General features: G+C 43.8%; 1 protein-coding gene across 11 annotated transcripts in view; it reads right to left on the reverse strand.

Annotated features, from left to right (window-relative positions):
• ATP11C (ATPase phospholipid transporting 11C) overlaps nucleotides 1–14447 on the reverse strand; it is a 171261-nt gene that overhangs the window by 56785 nt on the left and 100029 nt on the right. For all 11 annotated transcript variants that reach the window (XM_032592225.1, XM_032592221.1, XM_032592216.1 and 8 more), the window contains exons 6-12: nucleotides 12453–12581; nucleotides 10340–10443; nucleotides 8366–8416; nucleotides 7361–7425; nucleotides 6939–7020; nucleotides 5858–6008; nucleotides 4835–5032 (exon numbers count right to left, since the gene is read on the reverse strand). In XM_032592225.1, coding sequence (XP_032448116.1) covers nucleotides 4835–5032; nucleotides 5858–6008; nucleotides 6939–7020; nucleotides 7361–7425; nucleotides 8366–8416; nucleotides 10340–10443; nucleotides 12453–12581 — 780 coding nt within the window. The remainder of the gene's footprint in view (nucleotides 1–4834; nucleotides 5033–5857; nucleotides 6009–6938; nucleotides 7021–7360; nucleotides 7426–8365; nucleotides 8417–10339; nucleotides 10444–12452; nucleotides 12582–14447) is intronic.

The raw sequence follows: 14447 nt of genomic DNA on the forward strand, positions 1-14447 counted from the left end.
TACTTTCATAAATAATGGGGAAAAAAATAAGCCAGGAAATAAACTTTCCGGGCAAAATAAACCGTTTTGAGCACTTGCATTTTATCTCAATTTTTATCTCTTCTATTTATAACATCTGGCTTTTTGGAAACCCACAATTTTATCCTCCTTTTTGGCAATTGATGCTTAAATAGTTAAAATGATGGGCTGACAGGACCAAGCGTAAGCACAAGATTAAGGTTTTCATTATGTAAGGGAGAAAGAGACGAACTTCAGCAGTAGTTGCTTTCTAATTATTTTTCAAAGCCTTTCACGGCAGCAGCACTGGCACAAATATAGCATTCCAATCTTCCTTTTTTTTTTTTTTTTTTTTGCTCTGTTAGCCAGCCAAGTTTGAATTCTCTCTTTAAATTAATCCAAGTGGTATTATTCCTGTATCATCTAGATTTTTCCAGTTAAAAGAAAATTCCTTGGGGCTTTTTTCCTGATCCGAATTATTTACCTTCGTATTCCCCTGAAGGTTGTCCTGGGTGATTGCACGTGGATGGGCATTAACCCATTTAGAAATCTTTTAAGAGTGTCAGAGGTGGTGGTTTTAAAAATATATAGTGCAGGGGTGCCTGGGTGGCTCAGGCAGTTAAGCGTCAGACTTTGGCTCGGGTTGTGGTCTCACCGCTCCTGGGTTCGAACCCCACATCGGGCTCTGTGCTGATGGCTTGGAGTCTGCCTGGGATTCTCTGTCTCCCTCTCTTTTTGCCCCTGTCCTGCTCGCTCGCTCTCTCTCTCTCTCTCTCTCTCTCTCTCTCAGAATGAATAAATAGACTTAAAAAAAAAAAAAAAACCTTTAGAAAAATCTATAGTGCAGAAAATGTTAAAAAACAACAACAAACAAACTGCAGTGCAGGGGAACCTGGGTGGCTCAGTTGGTTAAGTGTCTGACTTGGGCTCAGGTCATCTCACTGTTCATGGGTTTGAGCCCCACAACAGGTTCTGGGCTGACAGCGCAGAGCCTGCTTGGGATTCTCTCTCTCTGCCCCTTCCTTGTTCGTATGCTCTGTTTCTCCCTCTCTCAAAATCAATAAATAAACTTAAAAGAATATATAGAGAGAGAATGTAATTGTTTCCCTACAATATAACATTTTGTGCAGCACGGATCTGTATACAATTAATCTCACAGGTACAGGCCAACGAACAATACCCTAATATAATAATTATCAAATAGTACCACCTATGACACTCACTTACAGGGCTTGTTAAAACTCGGAGTGTTGGCCTCTATTCCCCGGTTTCTGATTCAGCAGTTCTGAGGCAAGGCTAGGTAATATGAATTCTTTTTTTTTTTTTTTTTTTTTTTTAAGTTTATTTCTTTATTTTGAGAAAAAGGGAGAGAGAGGGAGAGAAAATCCCAAGGAGGTTCGGTATCGCCAGCACAAAGCCCTATGCGGGGCTCGAACTCACAAACCGTGAGATCGTCGCCTGAGCCAAAATCAAGTCTGGATGCTTAACACACTGAGCCACCCAGGTGCCCCCGGTAATGCGCATTTCTAGTAAGTTCCTAGGTGATGCTGATGGTCCAGGGACTCTGCTTTGAGAACCACTGCTCTACTTATTACGTACCCTACACTCAGGAAAAGGGGGGAGGACAGGATCAGCTGTTACTAATATTCTCACAATTCATTATCTAGTTTTTTTAATGTTTATGTATTTATTTTTGAGAGAGAGAGAACAAGTTGGGGAGGGGCAGAGAGAGAGGGAGCCACAGAATACGAAGCAGGCTCCAGGCTCCGAGCCGTCAGCTCAGAGCCCGACGCGGGGCTCGAACCCGCGGACCGCGAGATCGTGACCTGGGCCGAAGTCGGACGCTCAACCGATTGAGCCACCCGGGCGCCCCAAAAGTATTATCACGTTTCATGAGCCAGAGAGCCTACCGCTTGCCCGACTTCAACAGTCTCCTCCTTTCTAGTCCAACCCACCATTTTACGGATGCGAAGCCTGAAGTGAGACAGCTCTTGTGGGGTAGAAAAGGCCCTGAGCTAAAGGTTCGTGAACACGTTGAAACATCTATTTTGTAGGTAAACAAATTTTCATTATCGTTCAACCTAATGGCTCCACCACCTACGAACTTCGTGACCCTGGAAAAAACCCTTCATCCCTGTGAGGTTTAAATATTAACCTTAAATAACCCAGCCTGCTGCACAAGCCTGTAAACTTAAGAAAATAGGGGCGGCTGGGTGGCTCAGTTGGTCAAGTGTCCCACTGTTGATTTCAGCTCAGGTCACGATCTCCTGCTTTGTGGGATCGAGCCCCGCGTCGGGCTCTGCGCCCACAGCGCAAAGCCTGCTTGGGATTCGCTCCCCCCTCTCTCTCTGCCCCTCCTGTGCTCGGGCTCGCTCTCTCAAAATAAATGAACTTAAAAAAAAAAAAAAAAAAAAAAAAAGACTGGAAAATAAAGTACGATAGTAAATGCTTATAAACTGTAAGGTGTCATGAAGATGCTGATCGTCGCTGCTGCTGACCTGACCCAAATCACACAGCACCTGACTCTTTCCATCATCCCGGAGGCCTTGTTGTTCTGATCACTTATCACATCGCTGTAGTTAAGTACGATACGTGTGTTTCCCTAACTAGATGGTGAACAACTTGAGGGTTCCTTGTTTACTCTGTGATAGCAACCTCAGTACCAGCAACATATTCTTGATATGCAGTGGACGTTCAACAGCTAACAACTGGGCGGAATTTCCGGAATCAGAGTGTCTACTCAGACACGCCATTCGGCACAGCTGGAAGACCTGAAGGGGCTATTTGTAAAACATCAACGTGGGTCATTTTTAAAGAGTGTGAAGCAAGGGTCTGCAATGGTATCGATGGGAACTAACGGGCACTGCTTTTTTGTAACATTAAGTCCTACGGATCTGAAATTATGACTCACCAAAGAGGAAACGGGTTACACTTAATTTTGTGCGTACTGGGCCACTGAATGCTAAATGGCCTGGGAAACGATTTCAAGACTTCTTTGCATTTTCATTCAGGTCGTTTCCACACAGCTAGGCTGGTAATGAAGGCAAGTTGTTGTTACACCGTATAAATGGAAGTAGTGATCTGGCTATTAACTTAGTGATTTGACTCAAGGACCATCACACCGGGAAAGGCAGGTTTGGGTGGGGGAACAACATGGTGGCCGAAATGAAAACTGTGGTTTCTTTTCACTGATCAAATTTACCAGATCGTTACCCAAAGCCTCTACTTGACTCTCTGCAGCGTGACTACGGCCTGAATGATAGGAACAAGATTACATTCCCATAGGCAATGTGGATCTGCTGAGGTGGAGATCTGAAAGAAAGAGGAAGAGTCCCATTTGGCGGACCTGGCCTGGACACCCTGCCTGTCCCTGGCGCGCTCGGGGAGTCACACGCAGAATGGTGGCTGTTCTGTTTGCAGTACCCTGGGGCCGTCGCCACGTTCATCCTTAGGGAGGTCAATCCCCAGGTCCAGGTCCTGGATCTGGAATAGGCAGATCTGCTCAACTAAAGCACCTGTCCAGGCAAGTTCACCAGAGGTGGCTTATCACTCAATTTTTTTTTTTTTGCATGCAATGCTGCCATAGAGTGATGCTTTTTATTGGGACTAAAGTAGTTCTATTCAGACAGCTCTGTTCCCGGGATGAAAACTTCTGGTTTAAAAAGGTTAAGTAAGGTCAGCCGTGGCAGCTGAAGTCACCTTCAAAAGAGTCTTTCGGGAACAATATCTAAGGGAAAAGCATTTGTTCATTCGTTTCTGGTTCTCTCCTTGGTGACTCAGTATCTCTGTGGGATGCACGTCCCACAGTCGGGGGTTCTGGAGCCGTGCAGTCAGGTCTCAACAAGATGTTATCTGGAGTGTCCTTTCACCCTTGGGACTGTAGCTGTTAAGACCGTCCTGGGGTTTAGGCAGAGGCTGGATAAAGAACAGAAAGGGCAGAGGCAGAGGGGGGACTAAATTCAGGAAGAGAGTTTTGAGGTGCAGATGTAAGTCGGCACCATTTAAAACCAGAGTGAGGCCCTGTTCCAGCCGCGTGGCTCCACGCACTGAATTTGCATCACGCAGTCATAGAAATGACATTTCCGCAGCCTTGACATTCTAAATATCATGAGAATGAAATGAAAGCCAAAAAAATTCCCACAGCTTGTGAAGATCATTACATGGCACACGGTAAATTCAGACAAAGGGAAAAACTTTCTCAATATTGATAAGAGAAGCACCTAAGGAGTCATCCTTTGAAGAATGACAGCTAGCCTGCACCAGCTTGGAGAACGAATGAGGCCACGGCCTGGGCTGCACTGGTATATGAAGCAAAAAGCATTTTGAGGAGTGTGTGCCCTCACATTTTGCCTCCATTTAAATTCTTGCACTGGAATAAACAAGCCTGCTTGCTAGGAATGTATTCGTCTGATCAGAAACACATCGAGCAAATGTCAGCAGGACAACACTGGTCAATTCTGTTTACGGAACGAAATGCATTTGCAAAATAGCTTTGTTTACTACCCTAGAGTCTATCCCCAAATGACAACAGCCGGGGACTACTGTCTGTTCCAAAGCAATAACCCATACTCTAACCACATCACCAGGAGAAGTGACAGGCAAATTTCTCTAACATTCAAATTTAACATATAAACCGGGATACTCCTCAAAAATGCCAACAAAATAACGTTATAGCCACGAAAACAGTGCTTGCCTTCATGATATGCCCGTATAAAGGAATATTTGAATCACATTTCCAAATGTGAAAGGGTCACGTACATTGGTGATTGGTGATCGAGGGTTTAAGAAAACATATTTTCAATATGTTAACTTCTTGTAAGTACAAACACGTTCTAACCTGCCCAAGTTCTTCATTAAGGTCTGATGTGTTGACCAGGGCTCCTTCATTAATTTCTTCATCATAGAAATCCTTATCCCATGAAATGAAGAAAGAGCCCAAGAATTTCTGCATTTCTACTGTGACATACATGGAGACAGGAATGATGAAGTTGAATAGAACCATGAATGACAGGAAGTCAGTGAACATTTTCAAAACCTAAAACAAAGGAAATAGTTCATGCTGATTAGACACACGGTTCCATCAGACAAGTACGAGACAACCAGCTTTCTTTTTATTTCAATGCTGAAAGCACTGCTCTTGCTATAAAAAAAAAACCTTCCTACCAATACTAGGTCAGTGGCCAAAATTCTTATCACAGCATGTAAAATCAACATTTAAGAATACCCCCAATTCTGGGGCGCCTGGGTGGCTCACTCGGTTAAGCGTCTGACTCTTGGTTTCAGCTCGGGTCATGGTCTCATGGTTCGGGAGTTCGAGCCCCACGTTGGGCTCTCTGTGCTGACAGTGTGGAGCCTGCTTGGGATCCTCTCTCTCCCATTCTCTCTGCCCCTCCCATGCTCGTTGTCTCTCTCAAAATAAATAAATCAATAAACTTAAATAAAAATTTGAAAACACCCTCAATTTTATCATTATTTTTCAGTAAATGCACCTTTTGACTTCATGTTTTTTCACTTCCTTAAATTCTCTGCCCTCCCCCCAATAAGAATGTAGGATCAAAGTTTCTATGTATGTGTCGATTATGTTCCTACCATTATCACAAGCCAGGGATTTCTTGTTCAGCTGTGTAAAACTCTAAACTAAAGGGCCAGAAACAAGCACAGATGTCTAAAGTTAAAAAAACAACTATAAAACTTCTTCAATATCTAATAACTTAGGGCTGCCAGACGACGAGGAGAAAACTCAGAAGCTAACAAAAGGTATCATTATCCGAGCAACATTTCAATAAATGGCGGCCTGGTCAGAAAGTGCTAGGGTTAAAATTCTAGCAAGAGTTAAAAGTTGTGGCATAACACAGGTTACCTTCAAAGTCTCCCGCTCTTTCTGAGTCTTTTGGTTATACCAAGGTTCGTCGTTATATGGGGTACTTTGCCAAACATACTTTAGAGTCGTGCACACTGCAGCTTTGGCCAGTAAGATGAATAAATACACAATCAGGAAGGCGTTAATGGATCTGAAAAAAATAAGATATGATGGATTTAGAAACCACAGCGTTCTTGACGATATCAACCACATGTAAGTGTAACTGTTCCGTTTCCTAAAGCTCCTCCCGTGTGCAGTGGGTAACCATAGCGCAAGCCGGTATGTACAAACCTCGGTTATCACCGCGGAAGCGTTATTCCCAGGTGGTAACGTGGAAAGGCCAGCCCCGACCTGTTCGTTGGTCACCACTGCTCCCCCAAAATACAGTGGCTAACTAGCTTAACACACCTATGATCAGGATCCAATAGCGATAGGAGACACACACGCATGCACGTCACCTGCTCAACCCTTATAGAAAGACTAGGTCGTTTCCGTTTCCCTAAATCCTAAGGGTTGGCAGTAGAGAGCGGGGGAGCAAATGTGAAATCCTCAAACCGAGGACGGATTCTTTTAATCTGGAAGTAGAGCTATGGAGAGGGTGCCACTGATGTACTGGGTATCCATGGCAACGACACAGTGAGGTCCAATGCTGTAGCAACTGGCTTGAAGATCTAGCAAGTACCACGTCAGTAGTCGCCAGGACACCGTTCTCTATGTTGCTGAACTTCCCCATGTACAGCCAGTAGAGGAACCCAAGCCAATTGTCTAGCAGCAAAACGGAATACATCTATATTTCAACTCAACGTTGCCCTTGAATAGCTACACGAGCTTAGGTAAGTCACTTATCATCTCGGAGACCATTTCTTCATCCGCAAAGCAGACAGGCTGATAGGAATTGCTCCGTAGAGCTGCTCAGAGGATTAGACTCAATCAGACATACAAATCACTGAGCACAAGTCAGTACGCTCGGTATGGTAGCTGCTATTATAATTGATGTTGTTTTTTTGTTATGGTTGGTGTTTGGAATTACTGAGAAGTATCACAGTTCAATCACTACAAAGAAATTGCGGTGTGCACTAACTTTTCAACAGCAGAACGTTTCTGAGATTTCCCTTGGTAGTTCAAAGCCATTTTGGTTTCCATCCCAGTGTAAACAGCAACTCCTAAGGAATAAAAGAATATAATGAAAACTAGGTTGCCAGTGCGACTGCCAACCAACTCCCCACCAAGTGGGAGCTATCAATTTTTTTCCATCTATAAAAGGAAGGATTCTAAGCCTTAGTCTAGTCACCAGCTGACATAGCGTTTATAATATAATTTTAACTCTACACGCTTTATTTCTCATACTTCAAGTTAGTTTACCATCTTATAAGTTCCCAACCCCTAAAAACAGGCGTAGGTTGAGTGGCAGTTATCCGCAACATTTCATTTTTAACAGGCACCATTTAGGCATGGGCTTGACAAAGCATATTTCTGATAAGCAGATCTTAAAAAATTGCTCACCATATATCTTCTTGGTGTTTTTTAGGGTAGCTCCTTTCAACAAGAGATTTTCTGGTCCCAAAGACCTAAATGAAAAATGAACACAGCTTATCCAAACAGCCCGATACACCCATCAGCATCAACCCTGGGGACGTGATCGGCCCTAACGCACATCTATCTCCAAGGGGTTGAGAGTGTGTCTTTGCGCTTATGTCTTATGCTTCCTCCCCGGGATGAGCTGCAAGATCCTTCCGTGTGAAGCTCGTCGAGGGGACGGCCCCCCGCAGACGGAAGCACGGCACAGATGTAGCCAGCAACACACAGAGGTGGAGAGACGCAGAGAGAGAGAAAGGGATGAGGAGGCAGACACAGCAAGAGGGAGAAGGAAAAGGTGACAAATGAAAAGACCGGGAAAGTAGCTGGCAAGGTGGGAAAGACACACGGACATATTTATAAAAGAGCCAACGCGCCTCTGGGGCCATCGCGGGGCGCCTGGCGTGGAAATTCCTTGTGGGCGTGGCTATAAAGACCAAGCGGGAACGTTGCGGTGTGGAGGACAGAAGGGGGAAGAAAACCTCCCTTTTTATATAGATTGCTTCATTATAAATGATTAGCCTTCCGTTTTATTTCAGTCCGGGTAATTCTCTCAGCTTTTGAACTGTCCCCCTCATCCCTCAATTACTCTCCCTTAAGCACGGTTCTGCACAGCCAAGAACAAAACGTACAGAGCCCCGAACAGATTTGGGGAGCTGAGTCCAAGTGCCTGGAGCTCTGAGATTTTGGACGCCCTCAGGGTCACTTCCAACACCACCCCTTCCACACACACTGGGAGAGCTCCCGCCACCACAACCCTACCAATCCCGTTACTTTAAGACCTACTACCGGGACACTGGCTAGTTGATCCAGCTTTAGTCACCTTTACGTCCCTTTCTATAAAGAAAAGGATTTGGCTATTTTAATGGGCTTTCAAGAGAAATATACCCACCACCACCCAAAAAGGACCGATCAAAGGAACGACAAACTAACCTGGCGACCGCCTCAAGACTATTACTATAGATATTGATCCGCCCAACAAACCTGCGAAAAGAACATAATGGCAAATGTATCTTCTATGTCAACATGAAAATCTATACGTCACAAAAACGGGAAGGGATCGAGATGCAAATAATACAAACGAGGTAAGACTGCATGAACTACAAAAACCCATTATATAACCATAAAAAAGTTATGTGGAACCAACAAGGTGTATAACACTGTCATCTAATTTTAAAAATAGTATTACGGATTAGAAGAATGCAAACCAAGATTCTAAATCGATTTTCACAATCTACTTGGCATTGTGCATGCACATGACACCTCTGCTCATTTACACGTTATATAAATAATTGATCTCTATTTTAGGTTTATGTGAAGCAAGGTTTCCGGTGCTAAAATGCAACTTTGAAAACCATCAGTTCGGGAGCTGTTTCCTTGTGCACACATCACAATCACTGAAATGCTTACTAAACCGTAGATTTCTGGGCCCCATCCCCAAGCTTATGATTCAGGTGAGAATCTGCACTTCCCACAAGTTCCCAGGTGCGGCCGCTGCTGGCCCAAGATCACCCTTTGAGAAGCACTTGCGTTAGTCTCAGACAGCAAACATTTGGTTACCGTCTTGGAAATTTCCAACCTGTGTCTCTCGGCTGACCAATACTGAGCCCGATCTGATCACTTAATACGGCTGCCTGGTAATCTGCGTTTCTCAACAATGGGGTAAAAAGGCCGAACTCTCCTTCACGAGAGAGTTACGAGTATTTGGTAACTGGCGTTATAATTTTTTTCAGAAACGCTGAACTATTATTCTATATATGTAAAGTACGATGGTCTGCTCATTCATTCGCCACATGTTACTTGTGCCAGTGCCGTGGCGGGTGCTGGAGAGACACTAATAAGAAGGACGTGTTCCTTGCACAAAAGAGAAACAAGTAAACAGGCAATTACGATGGAAATGGTGACCACTAGGGTGGTACCAAGGCAGGCATTCTGAAGTCACACAGCAAAGGAATTCGATCTGGTCTAGAGAAATCTTCCCTGCCCTAAAACTCTCCTTCCTATTTAGGGTAAGTGAAAAATTTAGGAGTTGCCATATAAACACGCAAAAATGTGTATTATTCTCTAACACAGGCAGAAGTTGTCACTTCATTTCCTGTGATTCCATGGACCTTCTCCTCCCTTCTATTACGTCACTGTACTGTACGCTTAGCTTCAATATTTTATCTGCCTTGCAAACTGTGAGCTCCTTGAAGGCAGGGAACAGCTGGTTTGTTCTGTGGTCCCGGTTCCTACTATCAAGGTGGATACAGAAGAAGAGAAAGAAGAAAGAAGGAATGATGGGAAGGACACTGTTCTTGTAGTAGGATGAATACTTTGTTTTTCCACTACTGTGCATTGGTGTTAAGCCACATCCAACCATTTGGTCCCCCCATTAGGACAATGACTGTTAATCAGCAACTCTGCTCCAGAAGGCCTAAGCAGAGCAAAAGAGAGGAAACGATGCAACTTAGCTGTTTACTGGGGACAAGAAACAGCCCTGTCTGCAATACTCAGTTCATCGTGATCGTCACGAAAATGGATAGAGCGCATGGCTCCACGTCCCCTTCCTCTCTGTAATGTTGAATGACACATAACGGGGTTCTGTTTTTGTTTTACTTAACTCTGATTAATGCACGAATCTGACAGATCAGCTTTCTGGGATAACATAATCTTAAAATGTGATAGATGGTCATGTTTACAAGTACCAGAAATAAAAGAAAAATCCCAAGGAAGGTCTCTGGGCCCACAGTGATGTATCTTAGGCCGGTAGCGTTTGATTCATTTCCCCGCCAGAAGGGAAGAAAGGCTCATGAAAACATAAATGAAGGAAGGCTGGTTAAGGGGCGGGTGTTTTCTTTGCAACACCGGCAGCAAAGGGAAGCAGCGTCGGCCGACAGCCGTAAAGTGAAACCAGGTGATCCTTACTTGTAGAGGTCAGGTTGAGGCTGTTCACATTCAATTGCTGCTCGGAGGGTATCAATGGATTCGGCTGTACACAGCGCAATGGTATCACGCACTGCATAATGTGTCTAGATGAAAGCAGAAGAAAAAGCACAAACAAACAAGTGCTTCTTTTCAGAACCGTATACCCACCTTATTCCAGGAACACGGGATGTTTTCGTAAGAGGCTTTGCCAGGATAATACAAAGACTGATGCACCTTTCCCACTAACTAAATTTGATGGTATTATTCTCCAAATACGTTACAAACAATTAGAGAGATAACCCTGCTGCAAAGGGATTTAAAAGATAATAAAGACGAAAAGCTTTTCCTCATAGTGACAGCAGGGAGAATTCCATGGGTAGCATGTATATCCTTACTGAAAACCCAATGAAGAAAAGCAATCCGTTTGGTTTTTTTCTCCTAGTTATAGACCTGAGATCTATTACTTTGCTCACCATAGAGTACAGTGATATAAATATATACATATGAGTTGAACATCAATAACCCTTTTGGTCATAAGAAGGCTGACATTTTGCCAATAAGAAAGAAAAAATTCATTAATAGATACATTACACAAATAGCATAATTAATGATCTTGAAAACGTTCAGGGGTGCCTGGGTGGCTCAGTCGGTGAAGCGTCCGACTTCAGCTCAGGTCATGATCTCACGGTTCGTGAGTTCGAGCCCCGCCATCAGGCTGTGTGCTGACAGCTCAGAGCCTGGAGCGTGGATTCTGTGCCCCTGCCCCGCTCTCTGCCCCTCCCTGGCTCTCACTGTCTCTCTCTCTCAAAAATAAATAAACATAAAAAAAAAAAAAGAAAGAAAATGTTCAAAGAAGCTACATTTTATACGAGGGGCAGGGATATGATGCGTCTTGCTTTAGCCAGACAGAATATTCTACTAGTGTATACTATGCACTTGATTTACCCAGAACTCCAGGCAGGCTCCAATAAGCCCATCTATAAATCATCAAAGGAGGGCTAACACAGACCGAAAGACTGCAACCACTTATGCACAAGGGAAAGCTGTCGCACAGTCTTCTGGGAATATGACAGAAGTGCTAGAGCTCTATTTAAAACTGTCACCTGATTTTGAAACCTGTGTACTTTGAGCTGATTTGATCAGATCAACTTAACGGAAAAAAGAAAGCCCTAGAAAGTTTTCTGTCTCGAGGCAACTTTGTCCCCTATTAGGGAATCTTTAGGTACATTTCTTGATCTTTATCTGGACATTCCCTCCCTCAAATTCAACTCTGTTTTTGAACAGTTTCAATGGATGAGTTCATCACCGTGCCCTTGAAGTACGGAATTCATCATCTAACAGGCGTTTCAGTTCCTGTTTCACATACTGAGCCCTGGTTCTTGACTCCAGATGGAATAAGCAAGCAGAGAGAGGCCTCAAGGGTACACACAGAGGTGAGCACATCAGTGCCCTTCTGTAAAGGCAGCATATAGAGGATGCATCTTCGTGCCCTGTGGAGCTCTGGACAACGGCCAAGAACTGACTGCCAGAAAGTACCACGGAAGTAAGTGATCTTCCAGTTTGAGCAAACTTATTTTAACACATTTATAATCCTTCCTAGTTGCAATAAAACAGACATTCGCCAAACAAAACCCTAAGGTATTTTTTTAAAGAAAGCAATCAAATTACTGCAAGTTAGAGTTTCTATAAGCCATGAGTAAGCATTGTTTAAAGAAAAGATTCATTCCTTTTAAAAATAAAAATAGATCCAAGGTTAGAGTATATGAAGTTATTTTTGTAGTTACATAGTTTAAGCCTCTGAAGACATTCATTTTAAAAAGCCCAAATAAAACACTGAATGGGAGATGTCAATATTAAATGCAAGCAGTGCTACAAAAAAGGTAGTGGCTTTTATCTGGGGCGTGTATTTTCCTCACTGAACTCCACCCTTTTCCCTCAAGCTGTGTATTTGCTTAGAAATTCAAAGACGATTCCATAAAAGCGGTCTTTGAATACAAAACTTACACAAACAGGAAAAAAGAAAAGATGGGGGGGCGGGGGGAGGGCAGCGGGAAGGAGTGCTAGATGATGAACTGTCCCGAGCTCCGTCTAGGCAAGGTTTCCTTTCCATTACCTTGCAATTGGATTCCCCGTCAAGACTGGCCGTAGTAACGTAGCAGGTCCCATCACTGGTACAGGACGACAGAAGAATAAGATCACAGGGGAAGGTTTCATCTGCCTGTACTTCTACTACATCACCGACCTAGTACACGGAGAAAAAGAAATGTTCTTAATTCCAAACAAAGCATTCATTAGATCTCAAACTAAAGCCAAAACAGTAGCCAAGAGACCTGTCCCGCTCTTAGAAGAGTGTCTGTGTCCTATGCCACGTGAAAGATAATGAGAGAGTATCACTGTTCAACATTCAGAATCCCCCTTAAGGTCACAAGGACTTAAGGATGCAGTCAGATGTCCTTACTGTTGAACTTGAACGTCAAAGAAACAATTTTGGTACCCAGGGACCCATTTGCCCTCTGATGTTTTGGGCACTGCTGTTCAATAAGACGCCGAGTATCATCACTTCATGAAGGAATCTAGAAAATCTAAATGTCTCAACTTGAGCGCTTCCCGGACACTGGGCATCGTGCATATTTCAATACGCTTTTGCCTTCCGTGCGCTCACAGCTGTTACCGTAGGGCACCAGTTCCCTCTTCAGTGCTCGGAAAAACTTAATCAGAGAGGCATCTATTTTTCCCATGAAAAAACGTTGGGACAAAAACATAATTTTCAAATAGGTCGCTTTCCAATAATTCATCTGCTACCAGAACAATCCATTAATACAGCCATGAGAAACCATTTCCTATCAGCAAGTCCCCAAAGCTCAAGTGTAGGAAAAACAGGAGAGAAGAAATCATGAACTATTTCTATGGCAGAGAATTTAATAATGTAGGGAATAAATCATATGGCTGAAAGGTAGGACTTTTTTTTTTTACAGTTTATTTATTTTGAGAGAGAGAAAGAACACGAGCAGGGGAGGGGCAGAGAAAGAGGGAGAGAGAGAGAGAGAGAGAGAGAGAGAGAGAATCCCAAGCAGGTCCCACACTGTTAGTGCTGAACCCGATGTGGGGCTCAAACTCGCAAACTGCGACATCATGACCTGAGCCGAAACCAAGAGTCGGGCGCTTGACTGACCGAGCCCCCCAGGCGCCCCTAAAAGGCAGGACTTTTGAACCTGACTTTACAGCTCGGCTCTGCCACTTCCCTATGAGCTTGGGCAAGGGCCTTAGACGGTTGCGACCACGTCACAGGACCGGTCTGAGCGTGACGTGAGGACACAGGTCAAGCGGTTAGCGAAGTACCTGGCACATATTCACCATCCGATGATTCTTGCGAACACCCTGCAACTACCTGACCTCCAGCCTATGGACAGTCGTAAGATGTTGGAGAAGGATGGAAGGAGTGGAAAGTTTGGTGCTTCCCAACCTTTTCCGTACCGTGGCACAGAGAGAAAATGTTAGGCGTCAGTTTGGTACAGCCCCTCGGGTAAATGGAGGAAGCTGCTTGTGGCAGAACACAACCCACTTTGGCGCGTGTGTGTGTCAGTATCTAGCGCACCAACCCGGACACACTGGTTGTGAAATGCCCAATAAATGACACACCTGTCGTCTATTTGCTACACGATTTGGCAGACAGAGATGAGGATTTCGAGACCTATTCAGGAACCATTTTATTTTCTTGCCAATCTTAATCAGTAGCCAAGAGAAACAGCATCAATAACTGAACTAATTTGTAAATAATATTTTGTTGGCTCTTTTCTTCCTCACTTACATAAACACTTATGTTGCTTACATAAAACTACAATCTATGATTAAATACACAGATGAGAAACAACAAACAAAATCCTCAATCATCTGAGAAGAAGGAAACACGTATTAAAGGATGGAAGAGGATTCTTAGGCACCGATAAAGACGCGCCACAAATACACAATTTCTTCTACGCCATTTATGATTAAAAAAAAAAATTTTTTTTTAACGTTTATTCATTTTTGAAACACAGAGACAGAGCACAAGCAGAGGTGGAGCGGTGAGAGAGGAGGACACAGTATCCGAAGCAGGCTCCAGGCTCCG

Source organism: Lynx canadensis, chromosome X (genome assembly GCF_007474595.2).
Source record: "Lynx canadensis isolate LIC74 chromosome X, mLynCan4.pri.v2, whole genome shotgun sequence".
Taxonomy (NCBI): domain Eukaryota; kingdom Metazoa; phylum Chordata; class Mammalia; order Carnivora; family Felidae; genus Lynx; species Lynx canadensis.